Source organism: Monodelphis domestica, chromosome 6 (assembly GCF_027887165.1).
Source record: "Monodelphis domestica isolate mMonDom1 chromosome 6, mMonDom1.pri, whole genome shotgun sequence".
Taxonomy (NCBI): domain Eukaryota; kingdom Metazoa; phylum Chordata; class Mammalia; order Didelphimorphia; family Didelphidae; genus Monodelphis; species Monodelphis domestica.
In genome coordinates, this window is record NC_077232.1 from 100,728,772 (window position 1) to 100,749,231 (window position 20,460).

The 20,460-nt window shown below is 38.2% G+C and overlaps 1 protein-coding gene across 2 annotated transcripts in view; it reads right to left on the reverse strand.

Moving 5' to 3' along the window:
• FAM184B (family with sequence similarity 184 member B) overlaps positions 1-20,460 on the reverse strand; it is a 116,600-nt gene that overhangs the window by 49,628 nt on the left and 46,512 nt on the right. For both annotated transcript variants that reach the window (XM_007496682.3, XM_007496680.3), the window contains exons 2-5: positions 11,965-12,732; positions 10,811-10,946; positions 8,687-8,814; positions 5,914-6,123 (exon numbers count right to left, since the gene is read on the reverse strand). In XM_007496682.3, coding sequence (XP_007496744.1) covers positions 5,914-6,123; positions 8,687-8,814; positions 10,811-10,946; positions 11,965-12,732 — 1,242 coding nt within the window. The remainder of the gene's footprint in view (positions 1-5,913; positions 6,124-8,686; positions 8,815-10,810; positions 10,947-11,964; positions 12,733-20,460) is intronic.

Consider the following 20,460-nt stretch of genomic DNA (forward strand, 5'->3'; position numbering starts at 1 on the left):
ATTTTGAATACAGCATCTAATACTTACTAGCTATATGATCCTGAGCAGGTTACTTAACTTCACTGAGCCTCAGTTTCTTCATCTGTAGAATGGTGGTTATATTAGCACTTACCTCTGAGGTTCAAATGAAATGTTCAATGTTTCCATAAAGTATTTTAGAAATGTTTGCTATTGTTCTTAGGTAACTCTTAGGAAAAAAAATCTTTAATATTTTGAATGTTTACCCCCTAGGTTATTTTCTCTTGAACAGTAAGTTTTCTTGAACCAAAAATTCATTTTGCATATAGTTATAGATTCTCACAAACTCTGCTCAAACGTATTCATTGTGATAAAGATAAATTAAGAATCATTCTAAGAGAAGATCAGTATCCTTAGAAAATGACTATTTCTATTTTTACTTTCTATATCAGGCTTTCTCTGATACCCAGAACCAATCACAGGAATAGATCCTGGCAGTTGCCTAATGGGGAAAAACTCAAAATTAAGTTCTCCAAGAGTTGGGGGGGGGGGGAGTTGATTCAGCAGCTTTATGGTGTTAGAAAACTTAAACTTGGGTCCTGAAGTATTTGGAATTCCCTCAAGCCATTTGTCCTGGGAGCTCATTAGCCCATCATGTACATTCCCTCTCCTGTCAACTGATTGACAGTAAACAAATAGTTCTAGGCTTACTCAACAGCTTTACAAGAAAGTGTCTCGTTATCCAATTCAGCTTAAAATCATCCTGAAGATTTTGAAAAGAAAGCTTCAAAATCTACTCAGTCTAGCTGAAGAATAAGAAAGACAAGGACATAAGGAAATATAAACAGACTAGGGACATCAATGTCAAAATATGAAACAGCGCTCTAGGACTAGGAGAGATATCGATGGGCTACTGAGTCCATTTCCTAAATCTATGTTGGCAAACCTATGGTCATTTCCATGTGTGCCTGAGGACATTTCTCACATCACCTGCCCCTCTACCCAGCAGCCCAATGGCAGCGCTTCTCTCCCCTGTCTGGGGTGAAGTGGGAGGGTGGGGACTCATGTGCAGTGTGAGAGTTGCAGTTAGGGTACTTTGGGTACTCTAAAAAGTTTGCCATCACTGTTCTAAATTCATAGGCTATGAGAACAAGAAGAAACCTTATCTGGTTCCAAAAATTAGTAGACTTGTGATCCTGGCGAAATCAAAAAACTCCTCTGAGATTGTTTTCTCATGTGCAAAATGGAAATACTGGTACTTGCACTTCCTACCTCCCGAGGCTGTTGAAGATCCCAAAACAAAGTGTTACAAACTGTGAGTTATTAAATGCAAAGTGAGAGACTGAGAGGGAAATGGGAGAATCCAGGGTATTTTCTAAGATATTAGAATTGGATAGGACCTTAGAAGTCATCTAATCCAACCTCATCCACCTCTCATTTGAAAGAAGAGCCCAGAACCTAGGGATAGGAAATTATTTGCCCCCAAATAGCATATTGATTTTATTTGTATCACTTACATAGCACATACAAAGCCTTGCTTTCTATAATAATCATTTGTATATTTGTTTTTTTTTTTACTTCTCCAACTAAACTGCAATCTGCCTGAGGAAAGGAATTATGTATTCTACCTTCCAGTATTCTTTGGAGCACCCAGTACAGTGTCTTGTACATGGTAGTATTTGATTAATACCAACTGAATGAATGAATAAATGAATGAATGCTCTAGGATTAGAAACAGAAGTTGGGTCTCCTAATTCCCTGACCAGCTCTCTTTTCAATACCCCACTCTGCTTCACATTTGTCTGCTCCCTACTTAAACAGAAGAATTTGGATGTGTACTCAAACCTAAAAGCCACCACCCTCCACAAAACCTAAAAGGATAGTTATATTTATAGTCAGAATATGGTGTCACATTAAAATCAAATGACAAAGAGGGACGATTTGGTACGTAAGGGTGATCATTATGTTAGAAATATAATTGTGCAACTCTGCCTCATTTAAATTCAATTTACATGCAAGTCAAAATATCACCCCATGATGTCACTGGTCCCCTTCAGAAACAAAAGATGAGCACTATTAGAAATTACACTAGATTAGGAGTTAGGAGAACCAGTTTCTAATTCTGACTCTGTCACTAACTACCTGTCTAATCATGGGCAAGTCTTTGTTTCCTAATTTTCTCACCTGTAAAATGAGATGACCTCTATGGTCTAAAGTAAAGGCTTCTGTCCTAGGCATCCAATTATTACTGTATTAGACTGTAGATATAGAAAGCATAGGCAACTGCATCATTGGTCTTTTAAAAACTAAATCCCTAATGAGAATTGAATTCCAACCAATCAAGGAAGATCTCACTAAATTTTGTGGTCTTCCATTTGAAAACAACTGTGTCACCTTAATCAAGCCACTTGATCTCTCTAGGCTTAAGTTTCTTTATCTGTATACTGAAGAGACTGGACTAGATGATCTCTGAGATCTGTTCAGTGTGATCCCAAAGGGAAGAATGACAGGAAACTATTGTATATTTTACATGGTCCTTAAATGGAAAGGTCTCAGACACTGGTTCCAAAGAATGTAATTGGTTGTTCCCTAAATTATATTCATTTCAAGTATGAATATGCAAATGAATGGTTAACTTTAGCATTATAAAAGTGTGGAATAATGGTAAAGGCACTGGATTTGGAGTTACTTCCCTTCCTTCCCACCTACCCCACCTTTGAGCTTCAATATCCTTATGTGTGAAATAACAATGATTTCCAAAAGTCCCCAACAGCTCTCATTCTATAATCATATAAATGGGCTCCATTCTCTCTTTTAGGGCTGGGCAGAATTCTCCACTATAGAACAAAGAATGAAAATAATATTCTCTGTGTCTAACTATCCCACCTTCTTTAGCCCAATGGTGAATCTTCTCAGGTTCCATTGAAAGGATGCACAAGGGTGCCCAGGCAAGCCTGACTCCCCCCAAACTCAAGGTGAGAAGGAGATAATGCCTATCTAACTACATAGAGAAGAATGGAGACCATTTTGAACTGACAAATGTGAGCTTTCAGGGAATATCAAAGTTTTATCTTCCCTGAATCTATGTGCCTCATTTCAAATTCCAAGCCAAAGCCACGTGGGAAATATAACCTCTTCAAAATACAGAAATGAGCAAGAAAAATGAAGGGGCAAAGATTATTTCTACATGATTCATTTCTTGAACTGGTAGCATTTGGGGGATAAAAGTTTAAATGAAATTTATATACTCAGCATCTTCTGGAGCAGGCAGTTACCAGGGCAACCTGTTGGCTCCAGGAGACAAGCGTCTGGCTCACTGATTGCTATTAGGCATGGAGAGGATTGCCAGTGTGGTAGGTCATTCTCTTTAGTCTGGTCGGTCTATAGAACTGGTTAGTCACAGCATAGGGGGAAGTGGAGGCTACATGGGAAAACTCCAAGTACAGGATGGCTTTATTTCACAGATTGGATGAAGGCCAAAGACAGGTCAGATCACATTCCCCTTTGCAAGGTTAGGCATAGTGTACCTCAATGAAAAGCTTATAGGGAGGTGTTGCCTTTGGTCTCTGAGACCTGAGATCATAAAGGTTCTTTGTGTAATAGCCAAACAAACCATTTCAGCTATTTTAAATAATAATAATAATAATAATAACACATTTGTATATGAGTCCTAAACATGAATCAGTTTCTTTATTAGAGAGGGAGAAAATATTTGTACTCCTTACTTGATAAAGTAATAAAAATTAAAGATGATAATGTATATAAAGCACTTTTTAGACTGCAAAGTGCCATGTAACTGAGTGAAAGCTATTAGTAGTATTGGAGCAGACTTCTGGATTTCTCCTGTTCAGGGAGCAGATCTGATGGGCACCTTTGACTCCCAGTCCAGATCAATATCCTCAGTCTTAACAAATTATCTGGGCTTTAAGAGCTTAATTACCTTGCCCAGGTTCACAAGTCAATATGTGGGAGAGGTGGGATTTGAAACCAGTTTTGGATGACTCTGAAATCAGTTGCTACTCATTAAGCCAATATATCTCTCCTTAGTAGCATTAATCATTACAGCATTTTCATCATCATCATAGCATTTGCTTCTTATAACTCAGCAAAAGGTGAGGTACACATTTTTATTCCCACTTTATAGATTGGAAAGCAAAGATCCAGAGATGGTAACACATATGTGTGGGGGGGAATAGAAATTGTTTTGCATCACCTTTGACTTTTCTCCCCTTTTCATTGCCAACAATCATCAATTCTTTCTCTTCATTATCTCTTGAATCCACCCTTTCTGTGTGTATGGATATTATATCTACTATAGTTTGAATAATATTTGAACTCTTCTTCCCAGCTGATGCAGTATGCCACCCAGCTGCCTCAATTCTATATTAATAATATATCACATAATGTAATATTATTAATATACATTCTGTCTTTAATAATTAGCATATCATATTAGTTGTATACATTGGGCATATTAGTATATACTATATAAAATATATTAACTATATTCTATAATATCATGTGATATATTATCAGTATCTATCATTGGGGCAACTAGGTAGAACAGTAGTTAGAGTCTAGAGTCAAGAAGACCTGAATTCAAATCAGACCTTAGATACTTATTAGCTATATAAGCCACTTATCCCTTATTTGTTCCTTCATTTGTAAAATGGGAATAAGAATAGCATCTACCTGGCAGGGTTGTCGTGAGGATCAAATGAGATAACAACTGTAAAGTGCTTAGCACAGAGCCTGGCATGTAGAAGGGCTAGAAAAATACTAGATATTAGCATTGAGACTAGAGTCAGGAAGACCTGAATTCATATTCAGTTTCAGACTTTTGCAAGCTGTGTGTCTCTGGGCAAGTCATTTAACTTCTGCTTATCAAATGGGGATAATAACAGCATCCACTTCCTAGGACTGTTATGAATACTAAATGAGATAATAATTATAAAGCACTTGGCACAGTGCCTGGCACATAGTGAGTGCTAGATAAATGTTAACTGTTAGTATACATGATTATTATACACAATATAGATGTACAGACATAGGTACATGTGTGTACACATGTATAGACATATGTGCACACTCCACAAAGGTGCTCTGAGATCTTAGGGAAATTCATTCCCATCTCTGGATCTTACTTTTCTATTCTGTAAAATGGAGATAAAAAGTCTACAGATGAGAAGATGTATATAAAAGAGCTTTAAAAGTCATAAAGCTACTAACCAGAGGCTGCATGGCATAATCCAAAAGAAGAAATGGAACATTAATTAGTTTGATTATACAGCCATGCCGGCTTATAATAAACCCTGCCAACATATATGAAACATGTATGTATATGTGTAAATAGATGATAGTCAAGCATGTTGGCTTTTCTTTTCTTTTTTTTAATCCTTACCTTCCATCTTAGAATCAATACTAAGTATAAGTTCCAAGGCAGAAGAATGCTAAGGGTTAGGCAACTAGGGTTAAGTGACTTGCCCAGGAGAGCTAGTCTAGCCAGAGGTAGGAAATATCTCTCACACCAGACTGGAACCCAGGACCTCTCATCTCTAGGCTTGGCTCTCTCTCCACTGAGCCACCTAGTTATTGCTTTACTAGGTTTTTTTTTTTTAACTCAGAAAAATATACGAGCAAGTTCTTTGGGAAAAGATGTACTTCAGACACCTTTGAAGTTTATGAGTCAGTCAATAAACATTTGTTAAACCCTTTTCAATGCTAGGAGCTGGGCTAAGACTGGGGATATAAAGACAGGCAAAAGTCAGTCACTATTCTCTAGGAGTTTACAACCTAACAGGGGAGACAAAAAGCAAACAACTGTGTACAAATATGATCTAGACAAGATCAACTGGAAACAACCAGCAAAGGGAAACACCTCCAGGACAGGCTGCCCTGTTTTCAAAATTAAAAACAAGACAGAGGCTCTGTCTGTCACTGGAAGGAAAGTCTCACCTTTTGTAGCTTCTTTCTTTCTGCTTCCTTGGATGACTGAGTTGACTTGATTTCTAAGCTGTGTTTCTTCACTAGGTCTTCCAGTCCCTTCACCAGCTGCTCCTTGAGATGTGTTTTTACTTCTTCTGTCTGATGCTTGATTTTTTGGAACTCTACTGCATGTTTTTGCTTCATATATTCTCTCTCAAAAACAGCTCCAGCTTCCTTGGTCTATACATATGTATTTTATGTGTATAAGTAAAGATATATATGTGCATATATGTATATATGTGTATATATGAAACATGTGTATGTGGAGAGACGAAAAGAGACAAAGAGAGAGGAGAGGGAGAGAAGAGAAAGAGAGAAAGGGAATGATAGGAGAGAGAAGAGAGAAAAAAGAGAAAGAAGTGAGAAAGGAGAGAGATAGGAGACAGAGAGGAGAAAAAAAGAAAGATAGGAGAGAAGAGAGAAAAGGAGAGAGCATTATAATTGAAATATCAAAAAATGCTCTAATTCTCCTCTATACAACTCTTTCCATAGTTGATATGCTGATTTTACAGCACCCATAGCACGGTGTGATGAATTTTATGAGTTTTTATCTAGGAAATTTAAAAGGTTTTCTTCACTTAGTTTACTCTAGAAAAACAGAATCTGCTCCTCGAATCAAGAACTATCTTATTGGTTTGTATTTGAATTCTGACATATATAATAAACACTTAATAAATGCTATCTAGCTATCTAGCTATCATCTGTCACCAGTGACTTTCTTATAGTCCATCTAGAGTCCTCTTCCTAGTCCTCACCCTCCTTGATCTCTATATAGCATTTGGATATTTGACAACCTCCACTTTGATACTGGCTATTTCCTTGGTTTCTCAGTACTAAATTCTCATGGTTTCCCTCCTACTCCTTGAACTCCTTTGCTGGCTCTTCCTCCTTCTGTCTCTTTAATATTGGCATAACCTGAAGCTCTGTCCTTTTCTCTTCTATATCAAGTTGGGGCTGGCTTATACTATATTGGCATCTCTAACTCCTTTGACTGCCTTAATATAAAACCACACATCCCCTAACATTTACAGACCATCCCAGGGTTGGGCTATTGTCTTGATGGAGCCAGTCTTTTGGGAATAGCTACATGTTTGTCTTTGGAAAAAGACAAATACAAGGATACAGAAGGCAATATTTGGGAAGAGCAGAACAGCTGTATCTTCTTACATCTTCCTTATGTGAGTATGCCTGTGTGCTTTGTATATTATTCAATATCCCCGCAGTTAGACAGATTGCGTGTAAGGTACTATCTCTGTTTCTGATACAATACAACAGGAATATTTGGTTTTCCCTTGATTTCTCTACATACTGGAATTCTTTTCCTCTTTTGAGGCCCTGATTTCTCCCATATAAACTTCTTAGATCCCCTAACCAGAACTATATCTCCTTTTCTTTAAATTTTCAGGGCACTTTGTTCAACCTTCTTCTATTATTTAGTATATTCAAATTGAATTATAATAATGTCTTATTCCTTCCTTATTAAACTAATATCCTTAAGATGTCTTATTTATATTAAAAAAAAACTTTACCTTCTGTCTTAGTATCACAGAAGAGCCCTTGCTTCTCTTTTGAAATTTGGCAATTGGAGTTGTGACTTCCCAGGATCACATAGCTAGGCTGTTTCTGAGGTCAGATTTGACCCCAGGACCTCCCAACTCAAAGCCTGACATGGTATCCATTGTACCATCTAACTGTTCCAGTGTCTTATTTATCTTTGAGCTCCATTAATACCTTACATTCTGTAAGTGCTTAATAAATTTTTATTAAATTGAATTACTTGGGACATGCACCAGGATATTTTGTAATATGTCAGATTCTGTATAAGATTGTGTTTTGAAATAGCTGCTAAAATGATATTCCTAAGGCAGAGAAGTCAGACCATACAGCTCTACTGCTGAAATATTCAATGGTTCCCTAATGACCTTAGAACAAAATACAAACTCCTCACCTGGCTCTCTAAAGCTCTCCACAAATTGCTTGCAACTCAGATTTCCAGACTTATTTCATATTATTCTCCTATATATAGAACTCTATGTTCTAGTCAAATAGGTATCTATGTATCACAGTGGGTGGAACTTTCAGACATTTCCTAGCTGAGTGACCCTGGGTAAGTCATTTCACCTCTGACTGCTTGAGTTTCCTAAACTGTAAAACGGGATAACAATAGTATCTATATTCTAAGTTGTCATGAAGATCAAGTGAATTAAAATTGGTAAAGTGTTTAGCACATTACTAGCCATTCAGCTGATGCTTAATAATTTTTTCCTTTATTTCCACCAGGACTATAATTTCCCAAACTTTCTATTCCATCTCCTATCTATATGTCTGCACTGGCTGACTCCCATTTTTGGAATGTACACATTCTCCTTAGCTCTATTTATCTCCACCCCTCAGAACAGTCATTTCTAGGTTTGGTCCAGGTGCCCACCTCATGTGCAAGGTCTTCCCCAGTACCTCCCTTTATTTGTATTCTCTTATTCCTTCTATGTATATATGGTGGGTATCTCCCAGGAGAATGTAAATTCCTTGAGAAGGGAACTATTTGTTCTCTTCTCAATACCTAGCACATATTGGGCACAAGAGAAGCTTAGTAAATTTTACTGTTGAATTGAAATGACTCTTAGAACTGCTCTAATTCAGTTGAACAAACTCTAAGTCAGGGATTGGCTTGTTCCACACTTATAAGTCCAAAGTGAAGCCCTTGGGACTTTCCCAGCACCCAAACTTGAGTGGGATACTCTACCTGGGCACCTTCAAACCTTTTGGCACAGGTGCATTCTGGGATGGACAGCTGTTCTTGCTGAAGGCAGAAGTTGGGAACTTTGAAGACATCTACTTCATTCTGGGAACTGAGTAAAGTCTTCATCTCATCTGTAAATGCAACAGAAGTTTCTTAGTTTTAGTCTCACATCAAGCCCTCCACAATCTAGCCCTAATCTATCTTTCCAACCTCATCCTACCCCATCATAGTCTTATGCTCCAGGAATCAGTCTTGGCTGCTCTATTCACTGTCTATCAAACAAAACACATTTACACTCACCTCTTTACTTCTCTTCATGCAATTCTTTCCATAACCAATTGCCTCCCCAACCCCCAAAGTTGTCTCCATATATCTAAATTGTATCTGTCCTGATAGGTTCGATTCAAAGCACCACTCTACTATGGCACCTTCTTAGAGCACTCTGGCCCAGAACAATCTTGACGTCAGAACTCTTCTACCACTTTCTATTTCTACCACTCATTTGGTACTACCATACTGTTGCTTCTCTATGAATGTTTAAGTCTTGTCTCCCTAAGAATATATAAACTCCTTTTAGCTATCTTATCCCTCTTTTTTCTTCTATAAGGTCTGGTGCTTAGTAGGTATTTTAATTCCTAGAAATAATGCCACTATCTTGACCCAGCATCTCATCTTTCTCAAGTATATTTCCAGTTCCATGAGCCCATCTTCCTGGATATACTTTCAGGCTTGAGCTCATCTTGCAACAGCAGACAGAAGCAAAGCCCACTTTTTTATTGTGCTTCCTCTACCTGACTGGGATAGCATCTAAGAACAATTTGGAATGGAAGAAGTTTATTATTGATTCCCCATCTATTGGCATTCTCCCTCATACAAACACAACACAATTCCTCTCTCAACATAATTGTTCAACATCCCTAGAACACTTCCAGTCTACACAGAGTCCTCCATTGTCACCCCCTTAAACCAGTACTGGAAAAGCATCCTCCTACTCTCCTTTCTTACTGAACCTAATCAACTAAATTTCCTTTTTACCAAATTCAACACCATCATGCTACATTTGGGGGCATTGATCCTTCAGTGGGTATGTGGGTAGTCGCCCCTCTGAATTACATTGTTTTGGTCAAACTAATTCCTGAAAAAATTTGGCATAGCTCTCAAATGCCTTGGCCTTATTCAAACACTCTGGTGGGTGGGAATAGGGGGCTTCCAACTAGAACTTACTTGATGAAGTGGAGAGGGAGAAACAAGTTTCAGTGCTGTCTATTGTTATCCTCGGGTGTTTAGGGAACTAAAGCTGACACCTGAATCTTCCTTGTCATCTGTCTAGCATCCCCTATCAATGTTTCAAGTCAGTCAGCACAGGCTAGAAACCAAGTAAAACTATCCCTGCCCGGCATGACTGACAGCTCGGTCAGTAAAATGTTTAGCTAGTCAGTAGAAGAGAGAAGAGGGTAAGATCTCTTTGTATGAGTAATCTTTAATAATCTCTAGATCCTCAAGTCTATGAGATTTGTCCTTTAGCTTTACTTGTAGGACTTCCTTTTATAGGATTTCTTTGAGTTGTATTTATAGGGCTTCTAATAAGTGACAATGATAGTCACCCCTCTGAATTACATTTTGTGGTCAAACTAGTCCCTGAAAAAACTTGGTATAGTTCCCAAATGCCTTAGCCTTGTTCGTGCACTATATTATATGAAAATAGATTGAAAGATAATCAGAGTTGGGGACATAAAGGAGTGGAAATGGTGGAAGAGAGGAGGATTTAAAAAAAAAAGAGTAAATCTTTCAAAGGTATAGCAACTTAGCCAGACTATTTGGGTTCAAATCCTGACCTTGCCATTTACTACCTGTGTGACCTTGGGCAGCCTTTTTGGGTCTCAGGTTCCTCAGGTATAAAAGGAATTATTTGACCTCTTTGGTCTCTTCCATTTCTAAATCTATGATTCTATCATCTTCCCCCCTAGTTCTGGGCTCCAAAGCCAAGATTTAGCATAACTCTAATACTCCTATGTTCTAGCCTGACCCACTCAAGACAGTCTCTCCTTTTCACCTGAGCTATTCCATATACTCTCTCTGCTGTGCCCATTGCTACAATGAGACTCTCAAATTTCTGGAACAACTCACCTGTTTCCTGTAATATCTGACATTCCTGCAACATGAGTTTCTCTGTTGCAATAGTTAGTTTCTCCCCAAGTATTTTCGCAGTGTTTTTGGATTCCAGGTTTTCTCTTTGTGCTGTCCTGAGCTGGATGTCCAAGTCCTAAAAGAGATGTGAGAGTTCTCCTTTATCTGGCATCCATAACCTGCCTGTACTGAATGTTACCATAGACTGACATCACTCAGTAATTTACTTTGCTTCATAAATACCCATAGTCATAGCAATGTGTTTTTTAGAAGACTTTCAGAGGGCTGTGCCTCTAATTCCCAGGACATACAACTACTGCACATCTATCTAAAATAGAATTAATGCCTTAGGTTTGGGCAACTCACTTACCCAATTCTCTTCCCCTCAACTTTTTCTTCTGTAAAAATGAGGGACTTAGCCTAGATCTGGGGTTCTTAATTTATTTTCTAAAATATTTTGAGAACTGTATTTCAATAGAATGGGCTTCCTATGTAATCTTAAGTGTTTTATTTTTTGCATTTACAAACATTATTCTGAGAAGGGGGCCCTAGGCTTTATCAGTCTGCGAAAGGGCTCCATAACATTAAAAAGGTGAAGAACCCCTGGTGGATGCTTTCCAAAGTCCCTTCCAGCTCTGACTGCCTACATGTCTATGAGTTTCAACCAGAGAGTGCAAGCTAAAATCAGCTTAAAAGAGCTGAATTAAATTTTCAGGTTGAGGGGGCAGCTGGGTAGCTCAGTGGATTGAGAATCAGACCAAGAGATGAGAGGTTCTAGGTTCAAATATGACATCAGACACTTCTTAGCTGTGTGACCCTGGGCAAGTCACTTAATCCCCATTGCCTAGCCCTTACCACTCTTCTGCCTTGGAACCAATACACAGTATTGATTCCAAGACAGAAGGTAAGGGTTTAAAATAAATAAATAAATTTTCAGGTTGAGCATTTGCACTTCAGAAATTGCCAAGAGCCACAAACCAGGGGTTAAGTTATTGTTTTCTTGACTATCTAGACGAGAAATTGATGAAACCGTTAATAATACAGACCAAACTTTAAAATGTGTCATTTGTACATTTCCCCCCCTGGAGAGCCAGTGGTTAAACATTTCCCATCACACCCCTGGTTCTAAGATATAGTAGTATTTTACCACCTACCTGAATCTTTTCCTTTAGCTTGAGGGAATACTTCTTTAAGTCACTTATTCTCTGGCATTTAGCCTGCAAATCTATTTCCAGCCTCTTCACTTGGGCCTGCAGAGCCATTTCTTGGACCTGAAAACTCTTCCTCAGTTCAGCCTCCTCCTGCTGCCACCGTGTCAGGGCTTCGGCCACAGACTGCTGCATGGCTTTTTTGATGGCCTCGTTCTCTCTCTCATATGTGGCCTGGAGCTGCTTGGCTTTCAGAGCATAGTCCTTGCTAAGCTGCTGGTTCTCTGCTCGGAGCTTCTCTAGTTCTCTCTGTGCCTTGTGCATCTCCTCACTGTGGCTCTGAGCCAGCTCTTCCTCCGTGTTGGAGTTCTCTTTTGCCATCCCCCTGCTTTCGTTCTGGGGGCTCTCAGACTCTTGGTTTTGGTGCTGGAGTTTCTTCTCAAAGTCGGCTTTGAGGTCAAGCATTTCCTTGGAGAGGGAGATGATCCTCTCAGCGTGTTCGGTCTCTGTTCTCAGCTCTCTCTCTTTCGTCTGCTTCTTATAGATGGCCGCCTCTGCCAGAGCTTCCTCCGTCAGCCTCTTCTGCTCTTCCAGGGCATTTTCCAGAGAGTGAACGCGCTTTTGAAGGTCTTGTTCTAATGCGCTGCTCTGGTCCTGTAGGAGCTTGGCCTTGGTCTCGGCCACGATGCTCTGAAGTTCATCCTGGTGAGCTTCTCTGAGGGCCTCAACGCTGGCTTCAAATTCATCACTGCGAGTGTTTAGGGCATAAATCACCTACCAATGGAGAGGGGGAAAAAATTAAAAGTATTTCAGTGTCCCATGTTTTCTCTGCTAAAACGGACAGAAAACCTTCCATAACCAGTGAGAGAAGTATAAGGGCTCTTGAGATAATAAAATTTTAAAAATTAGAGAGTGTAAAGCACAAAAAAATTAGAGAGTATAAAGCCCTCTCTAACTCTTAAAGCACTGTATGAATGCTATTATTATTATTATTATTATTACCACAGTGGATATAGAGCCATCCTCAAAGCTAGGAAGAACTATATTCATGTCCTGCCTTGATTACTACACTGTAAAATTACAATTACTGACTGGGTATTCCAATGGTCAGTTTCTTAACATCCCAGTGCCCCAAGCAACTAAATCTATTCAGGGGCATATAAATTTTGGGCATATTTTCCTTATTTAAATACCTTATGCCAATAAAAGTATGGATTTGGTCCTTCCCTAAACATTTTGCTTTTTATATATTTTTATTTTTTAAACATACTTACCTTCTATCTTAGAATCAACACTAAGTATTGGTTTCAAGGCAAAAGAGCAGGAAAGACTAGGCAACTGGGGTGAATGACTTATCCAGGATCACACCACTAGGAATGTCTGAGAACAGATTCAAACCTAGGACTTTCCATCTCCAGGACTGGCACTCTATCCACTGAGCCACCTAGCTGCCCCTTGCTTTGTATATATTTGTACATCTTGTCTCCTCTACTAAAATGTAAGTTCCATGAGAGCATAAATTCTTCAATTTTTAATCTTTATATTCCCAGTGTCTAACAGAGAATCTGGCACATAGTAGGTGCTCCATAAATGCTTGTTTGATTGTTTCAGACAATAAGAATCACAGAATCTGAGTTGGAAGAGATGCCAGAGTCCATTTAGCCCAAGACACACCTGAAGAGAAATCCCCTTTGCACCACAGCTGACAAATGTTCATCCAGCCTTTGCTTGAAAATCTCCAGAGAAGGAGAACCCACAGTCTCCTGAAGCAGCCCATTCAAGTTTGGGAGAGAACTAAATGTTGGGAAATTATTCTTTACATCAAACCTAAATCTGGAACTCTGCAAGTTTTACCTGCTGTTCCCAGTTCTATTCTCTAGGGCCAAGCAAGAGGAAATCTAATCCTTTCCTATGAGATAACCCTTATGAGGTAACAAAAATCATATCATGTTCTTCCATCCCCAAAACTTATTTTCCCTAGGTTAAATCTCTGAATCATCCCCAGTTTCTTCAACTGACCAATACATGACATAATATAAAGGCCCTTTGCCATTCTGGACACTCTCTTCTGTAAGATCTCTTTTTTAGAAGAGTTTGAACTGTGTTGAGAGGAGTAGAAAGGAAATCAGGTGGTTCAGTGGATAGAGTGCCAGGCCTGAAGATGGGAGGTCTTGGGTTCAAATATGAGCTCAGATTCTTCCTGGGAAGTCACAACCCCAATTACCTAGTCCTTAATTCTCTTATGCCTTGATAACAATAAACAGTATCGATTCTAAGATGGAAAGTAAGGGTTTAAAAAAAGACAATAAATCAGGGAAAAGCAAAATATTTGCAATATGACAGCAAGGTCCTAGTCTACAGTTATATAATTTCTTCTATTAGCATTCAGCAGGATGTGAGTGGAAAAAGAGAAGGTAGATAGTGAGGGCAATTGAAGATTAGCTGAGTATGAATGGCATAAGAATGAGAGAGGAAAGGTACCAAATGAGATGACAATATAGAGTTGTGTTGGCTAAATACAAGGTCATGAGAGAAAAATGATTTAGAAAATGGGAAATCTGCAGGATAGATGAAAGGAGGTTGCAGTGAAAATAAAGAATAGACTTCAGGGAGAAGGTAGAAATAAAAGGAAGGGAAACCATGACAGGATAGAATGAAAACTACGACAAAAGTTTTAACTATGGATGACTGGATAAATGATGATGCCTCTGAGAGAAATAGTAGTCAGAAGATTTGAGGGGAAAGTCAATATGCTTGGTTTCAGATATACTGAATTAAAGAGCTAACAAAACCAAAAAGTAAAGTTATGCTCTATTTATTTAGAAGTGTCAGTCTAGAACTTAGGGATAAGGTCAGGGCAAGAAATAAAAATTTGGAACTCATCAGTTTAAAACTACTAGTTGAGTCTGTGCAAGTAAATGTGACTGCTAAGAGAAAGAATTTGAAGACAATAATAAAGGGCCAAGGAGAAAAACTCAAGGAATATTCAATTTAAAGATGTTGGTGAGAGAGCAAAGGAGAGAGAGGGGGAGCAATTAGAGAGATTCTCTTTGAAGACAAGGAAGGAGTGACTCTCAAGAAGAAAGAGTAGTCAGCATTGTCAATTGCTACTAAGGGTGAGGAATGAAAAAAAGGCCACAAGATTTATAGGATCTAGAACTAGAGAGGGCATTGGAGAACTTCTAGTCCAAACCTCTTATTTTATAGATGTAGGTACTAAGGTCCAGAGAGGTTACAATTTGCAAAGGGTCACACATGGCAGATCCTGGATTTGAACCTAGGTCTTGAGACTCTAAATTCATCACCCTCTCTTTCCATTTGGAGATTAGGCAGTCACTTTGAAAGAAGAATTACAGGGGCCTCTGGTTAGCATAGTAGATAGGGCAACAGGCCTGGAATTGAGAAGACCTGGATTCAGATGTGACCTCAGATACTTTCTAACTGTGTGACACTGGACAAGTCACTTTATTCTAGTTGCCTAGTCCTTACTACTCCTGCCTTGGAACTGAGATACTTCGTATCAATTCTAAGTCAGAAGGTAAGAGTTTTTTTTTTTTAATTTCAATAGAATGAAAGGGATAAAAGCCAGACTATACGTGCTTTAAGGAAAGAGTAGATAATGAAGAAGAGGGAGTACTTGGATTAGACGAATCCTTTCAAAAGTCTGTTAGCTAAGTAAAGAGGAAAGAGATTTATAGTAGCTAGATAGAGAAAAGAGTGCCAAAAGTAGACTTTTTTAAGGATTGGGAAGACCTAAGAGGTTTTATAATCAGATGAGGCATCAATAGAGAAAAAGAAATTGAAGATGCTAGAAAGAGAGAACATGGCTGAACCAAGATAAAAGGAGGTAGGTGAGAATTTTACCTGACAAGGATTTGTTTTACTAAGGAATAAGGGACACCTACCATCTTTGGGGGCCAGAAACATTTTTGAAAAAAGAATGCTGTCCTAATTTTACACTTATTTGGCAAGAATGTATGTGACTGTAGTCAGAAAAGATTATGAAAGACAAGCCAACAAGCTGCTAGAATTAATGAAAATTTTCTCCTTCTGAGGCAGTAGGAGAGGAAAAAAGAATGGGCTATGCTTGCCAAAACAGTTGAGGAATAGGAGAGGAGAATTAAGGAATCTCCTATTAGATGGCCTCAATGAAGTAGGAAACAATCCATCTATTGTTTTAAGTATAAGGAAATAGGAATGCAATTGTGGGCTTTGAAGAGAAAAAAAGAGAATGGGAATGCATTACTGATCTCCATTTTCATTGCCCATAAGAGCAGAATAGAAGGATTATCCATCAGCGTAATGAGTACCTTGCCGAGGCTATTTATAATAATAAATTAAAAGGGATAAGGACTGGACTTGTGTAGAGAATTGATGTAGAGAATTCTTTGGCAATGAAAACCCCTCTATATATAGAATATATGGAAAGTAATCTCAGGGGGAGGGGATTAGCATCTGGGTGGTCCAGGAGAAGCATCCTGTAGAAGGTGGGATTTATGCTGAGTCTTGAAGGAAGCCAAGGAAGGCTGGTGGCAGAAGCTATGAGGGAGAGTATTTTAATCATGGTGGACTGTTAGTACAAAGGCATAGAGATGAGATTTGGGAGACAGTCAGAGTTTCTGGATCATAGAGTTGGTGGAGGAGAATAAAGAAGTGAGAAAAGCCAGATTATGAAGAGTTTTTCATTTAATCCTAGAGGTAACAGGGAGCCACTGGAGTTTTTGAATAGTGTAGTGACATGGTCAGACCTACAGTTTAGAAAAATCACTTTGATAAACTAAGGGAAGTATGGATTGGAATGGGGAGAGACTTGAAGCAGGGAGACCCATTAGAAAGCAATGATAACATCCTAGACTAAAGGGAATAGGGACCCAAACTAGGATGCTAACTATGTGAGAAAGGTTGGAAGATGGGTGAAAAAGATTTTTGAGGAGGCGGAGTCATCAAGATTTAACAACCAACTGGGTAAAGTTTCATTCATTACTCTCCAGTAGCCTCATCTATGACCTTACAGGATATTTCTAATTTTTATCTTAAGTATTTGTGTCCATATATTATCTTTCCTAGTCATTTTAAGCTCTGTGAATGCAAGAATTGTCCTGTGTTTGTCCTAGTATCTCTCTAATAAGTAATATTTGAATAGATCATTTAGTCAGTTAATAAGAATTTATTAAACATCTACAATGCGAGTGGTAAGAAATGACAAGCAAGTTAATTTTTTTAATGGAAAGACCTAAATGAAATTATGAAGACTGAAATGTGCAAAACCAAGAGAATGTTATATATACCAAAAGAAATAATTTGAAGAATAACTGTGAATGTCCACCTTCAGAGAAAGAACTGATTAAAAAAAACAAGGCACTGTTTATATATTCATATAGATATGTATTTTTGCCAAATAATACATTCTTTAGTGTAGGGAAGGGAGAGAAGGAGAAAGATATATGAGAATTTTTACTTACCAAACATTTTTTTAAAGGGGAAAATATTCTACTATAAATGTACTGTTAGGGATACAAATAAAAGTAAAAGACAGTCCCGGCTCTCGAGGTTCCTAGACTCTAAAAGAGGAGACAAAGTACAAACAACTATGCATAAACAAGACACAATCAAGATAAATTGGAGATAATGGACAGAGGAAAGATACTAGCAGTAAGGGGATCGGAAAAGGCTTTTTGCAGTCAGTGGAATTTTAGCTAAGACTTGAAGGGCACCAATGAAACCAAGAGACAGAGGAAGGAGAGTTCCAGGCATTAGAGACAACCACATGGAATCTGAAGATAGTGTGTCTATGGAGAGGGAATACAAAAAGGCCAATGTCACTGGATCACAGAGTATGGGGATGGAGAAATAGGAAGTGTAAGGAGTAAGAAGACTGGAAAAGTAGAAAGGGACAAAGTTATGGAGGGTTTAAAAAGCCAGATGATTTAATTTGATCCTGTAGCTAATTGCAATAATTGAATAGGGGGAGGATATGGTCAAACTTGTGCTTTAGGAAGATAAAATCAACAAATGAAAGGTGATGGCTGGGAGCGGGAGAAACTAATCACTGCATTGATCTCAGTACCATATGTCATATCTGTTCATAAAAGTTTCCCCAAATTTCTTTAAATTCTTCATATTAATCATTCTTATGGAACAAAATATTCAATTAATTTCACTTATTGTAATTTGTTTAACCATTCCCCAATTTGATGGATACTTGGAGATGGTAAGCAATTTGATCTGAGCCATACATATATTATCATGCAAAAACCACTTCCATATTGGTTATTGTTGTAAGAGCATGCTCATATAAAACCAAATCCCCAAAACACACTAATGTGAAAGACAGTATGCTTTGATCTGAGTCCATCTGACTCAACAATTCTTTCTCTGGAGGTGGATAGCATTCCCTATCATAAATCTTTCAGAACTGTCCCAGATCATTGCATTGCTGAAAGTAGTCAAGTTTTCACAGATGATTATCAAACAATATTGCTGTTACTGAGTACAATGTTCTCCCAATTTTTCTTATTTTGCTTTGCATGAGTTCATGTAGATCTTTCCAGCTTTAATCATCTTGCTTATCATTTCTTATAGCATGGTACTATTCCATTACCAATATATAACACAATTTGTTCAGCCATTCCCGAATTGATGGACTTCCCCATAATTTCTAATTCTTTGCCACCTCAAAAAGAGCTGCTATAAATATTTTTGTGCAAATAGGTCCTTCTCCCTTTTTTATGATCTCTTTGGAATACAGACCCAGTAGTGGTATTACCAAATCAAAAGATATTGTGAACTTTAGATTACTCCACCCTACTTAGTCTGACAAAAACAGGAATGTCTACACCCATACTTAAGGATTAAGTATTTAGGAGGATGACCTGTGGCAGACATGTGCTAGCAAATGACAAATCAGAAACAACTGACAGACCCCTGGGATGTCCTTCATCAAGCTTACGCTACCATTGGTACATGTGAGATGCAGGAAAGTGATGTAAAAACTGTCTATATATTTTGTATCACTTCCTCTCTCCAGCCTCTTTTGATGGAGAGGTGGTTCTGGCAGCAGCTTGCTGAGCGTTTCAGCATCTTGGTGTGGCAGCAGCTATTGTCTAGGTTTGGCAGTGAGTTTTCCTTGAAAGGATGTCTCACCATTGTCATTTTCCTCAATGAAATTATTAATTGTTTCTATGATTTCTTCTCTAACTAACCGATTTTGGAGTATCATATTATTTAATTTCCAATTAATTTTTTATTTGGCTCTCCATAGTATTCTTACTGATCAATATTTTTATTGCCTTATGATCTGAAAAGGTTGCATTTATTATTTCTGCTTTTCTGCATTTGAATGCCATGTTTCTGTGACCTAGTGTATGATCTATTTTTGTGAATGTGCCATATGGTGCTGAGAAGAAGGTGTATTCCTTTTTGTCCCTATTTATTTTTCTCCATATGTCTATTAACTCTAATTTTTCTAAGATTTCAGTCACCTCTTTTACCTCTTTCTTATTTATTTTTTGGTTTGATTTATCTAAATTTGATAGTGGTTGGTTCAAGTCTCCCACTAATATGGTTTTACTGTCTATTTCCTCCATCAATTCTCCTAGTTTCTCCATTAGAAATTTGGATGCTATACTATTTGGTGCATACATGTTGATTAGTGATATTTCCTCATTGTCTAGACTCCCTTTTAACAGAATATATTTACCTTCCCTATTCCTTTTGATCAGGTCTATTTTTGCTTTGGCTTTGTCAGATATCATGATTGCAACTCCTGCCTTCTTTCTATCAGTTGAGGCCCAAAAGGTCTTACTCCATCCTTTAATTCTAACTTTGTGAGTATCAACCCGCTCATATGTGTTTCTTGAAGACAATATATGGTAGGGTTTGGGGTTCTAATCCAATCTGCTATTTGTCTACGTTTTATGGGTGAGTTCATCCCATTCACGTTCAAAGTTATGATTGTGACTTGTGAATTCCCTGGCATTTTGATATCTTCCCCTAGTTCTGACCTTTCTTCTTTAGCTATAACCTTTTAAACCAGTGATTTACTTTAGGTCAGTCCCCCGAGTCCCCTCCCTTGATATGCTTCCCTTTCTAGCCCCTCCCTTTTTATGCTCCCTTCCCCTCCCCCATGAGTTTTCCTTGATACTATACTGGGAGAAGCTTAGTAGCCTAGTTCAGGTGAAGCATCTTCACTGAGCTCTCTTGGAGTTTAGGCTGATTCTTTTCTCCTTTACCTTCCAAACACTATCCTCTTAGAAAAGCCTCTTATCTTCTTCAAAGACCTCATGGTGGAGGTCTTTGAACTCCCCCTGGCAAAGGCCAGGCAGGATAAACCCTATACCCCTCCCCTTCTCCTTATTCCTTCCCTCTATATTAATTAAAATCACCATAATTTTCCAAACTGACTTGGGTATTTTATTTGGGATTTTCTCTGGTGACCAAATTAATTTAGATTAAGTCACAACCCTAAAATTACCTTTACAATATGCACAGTTTTATAGCCCT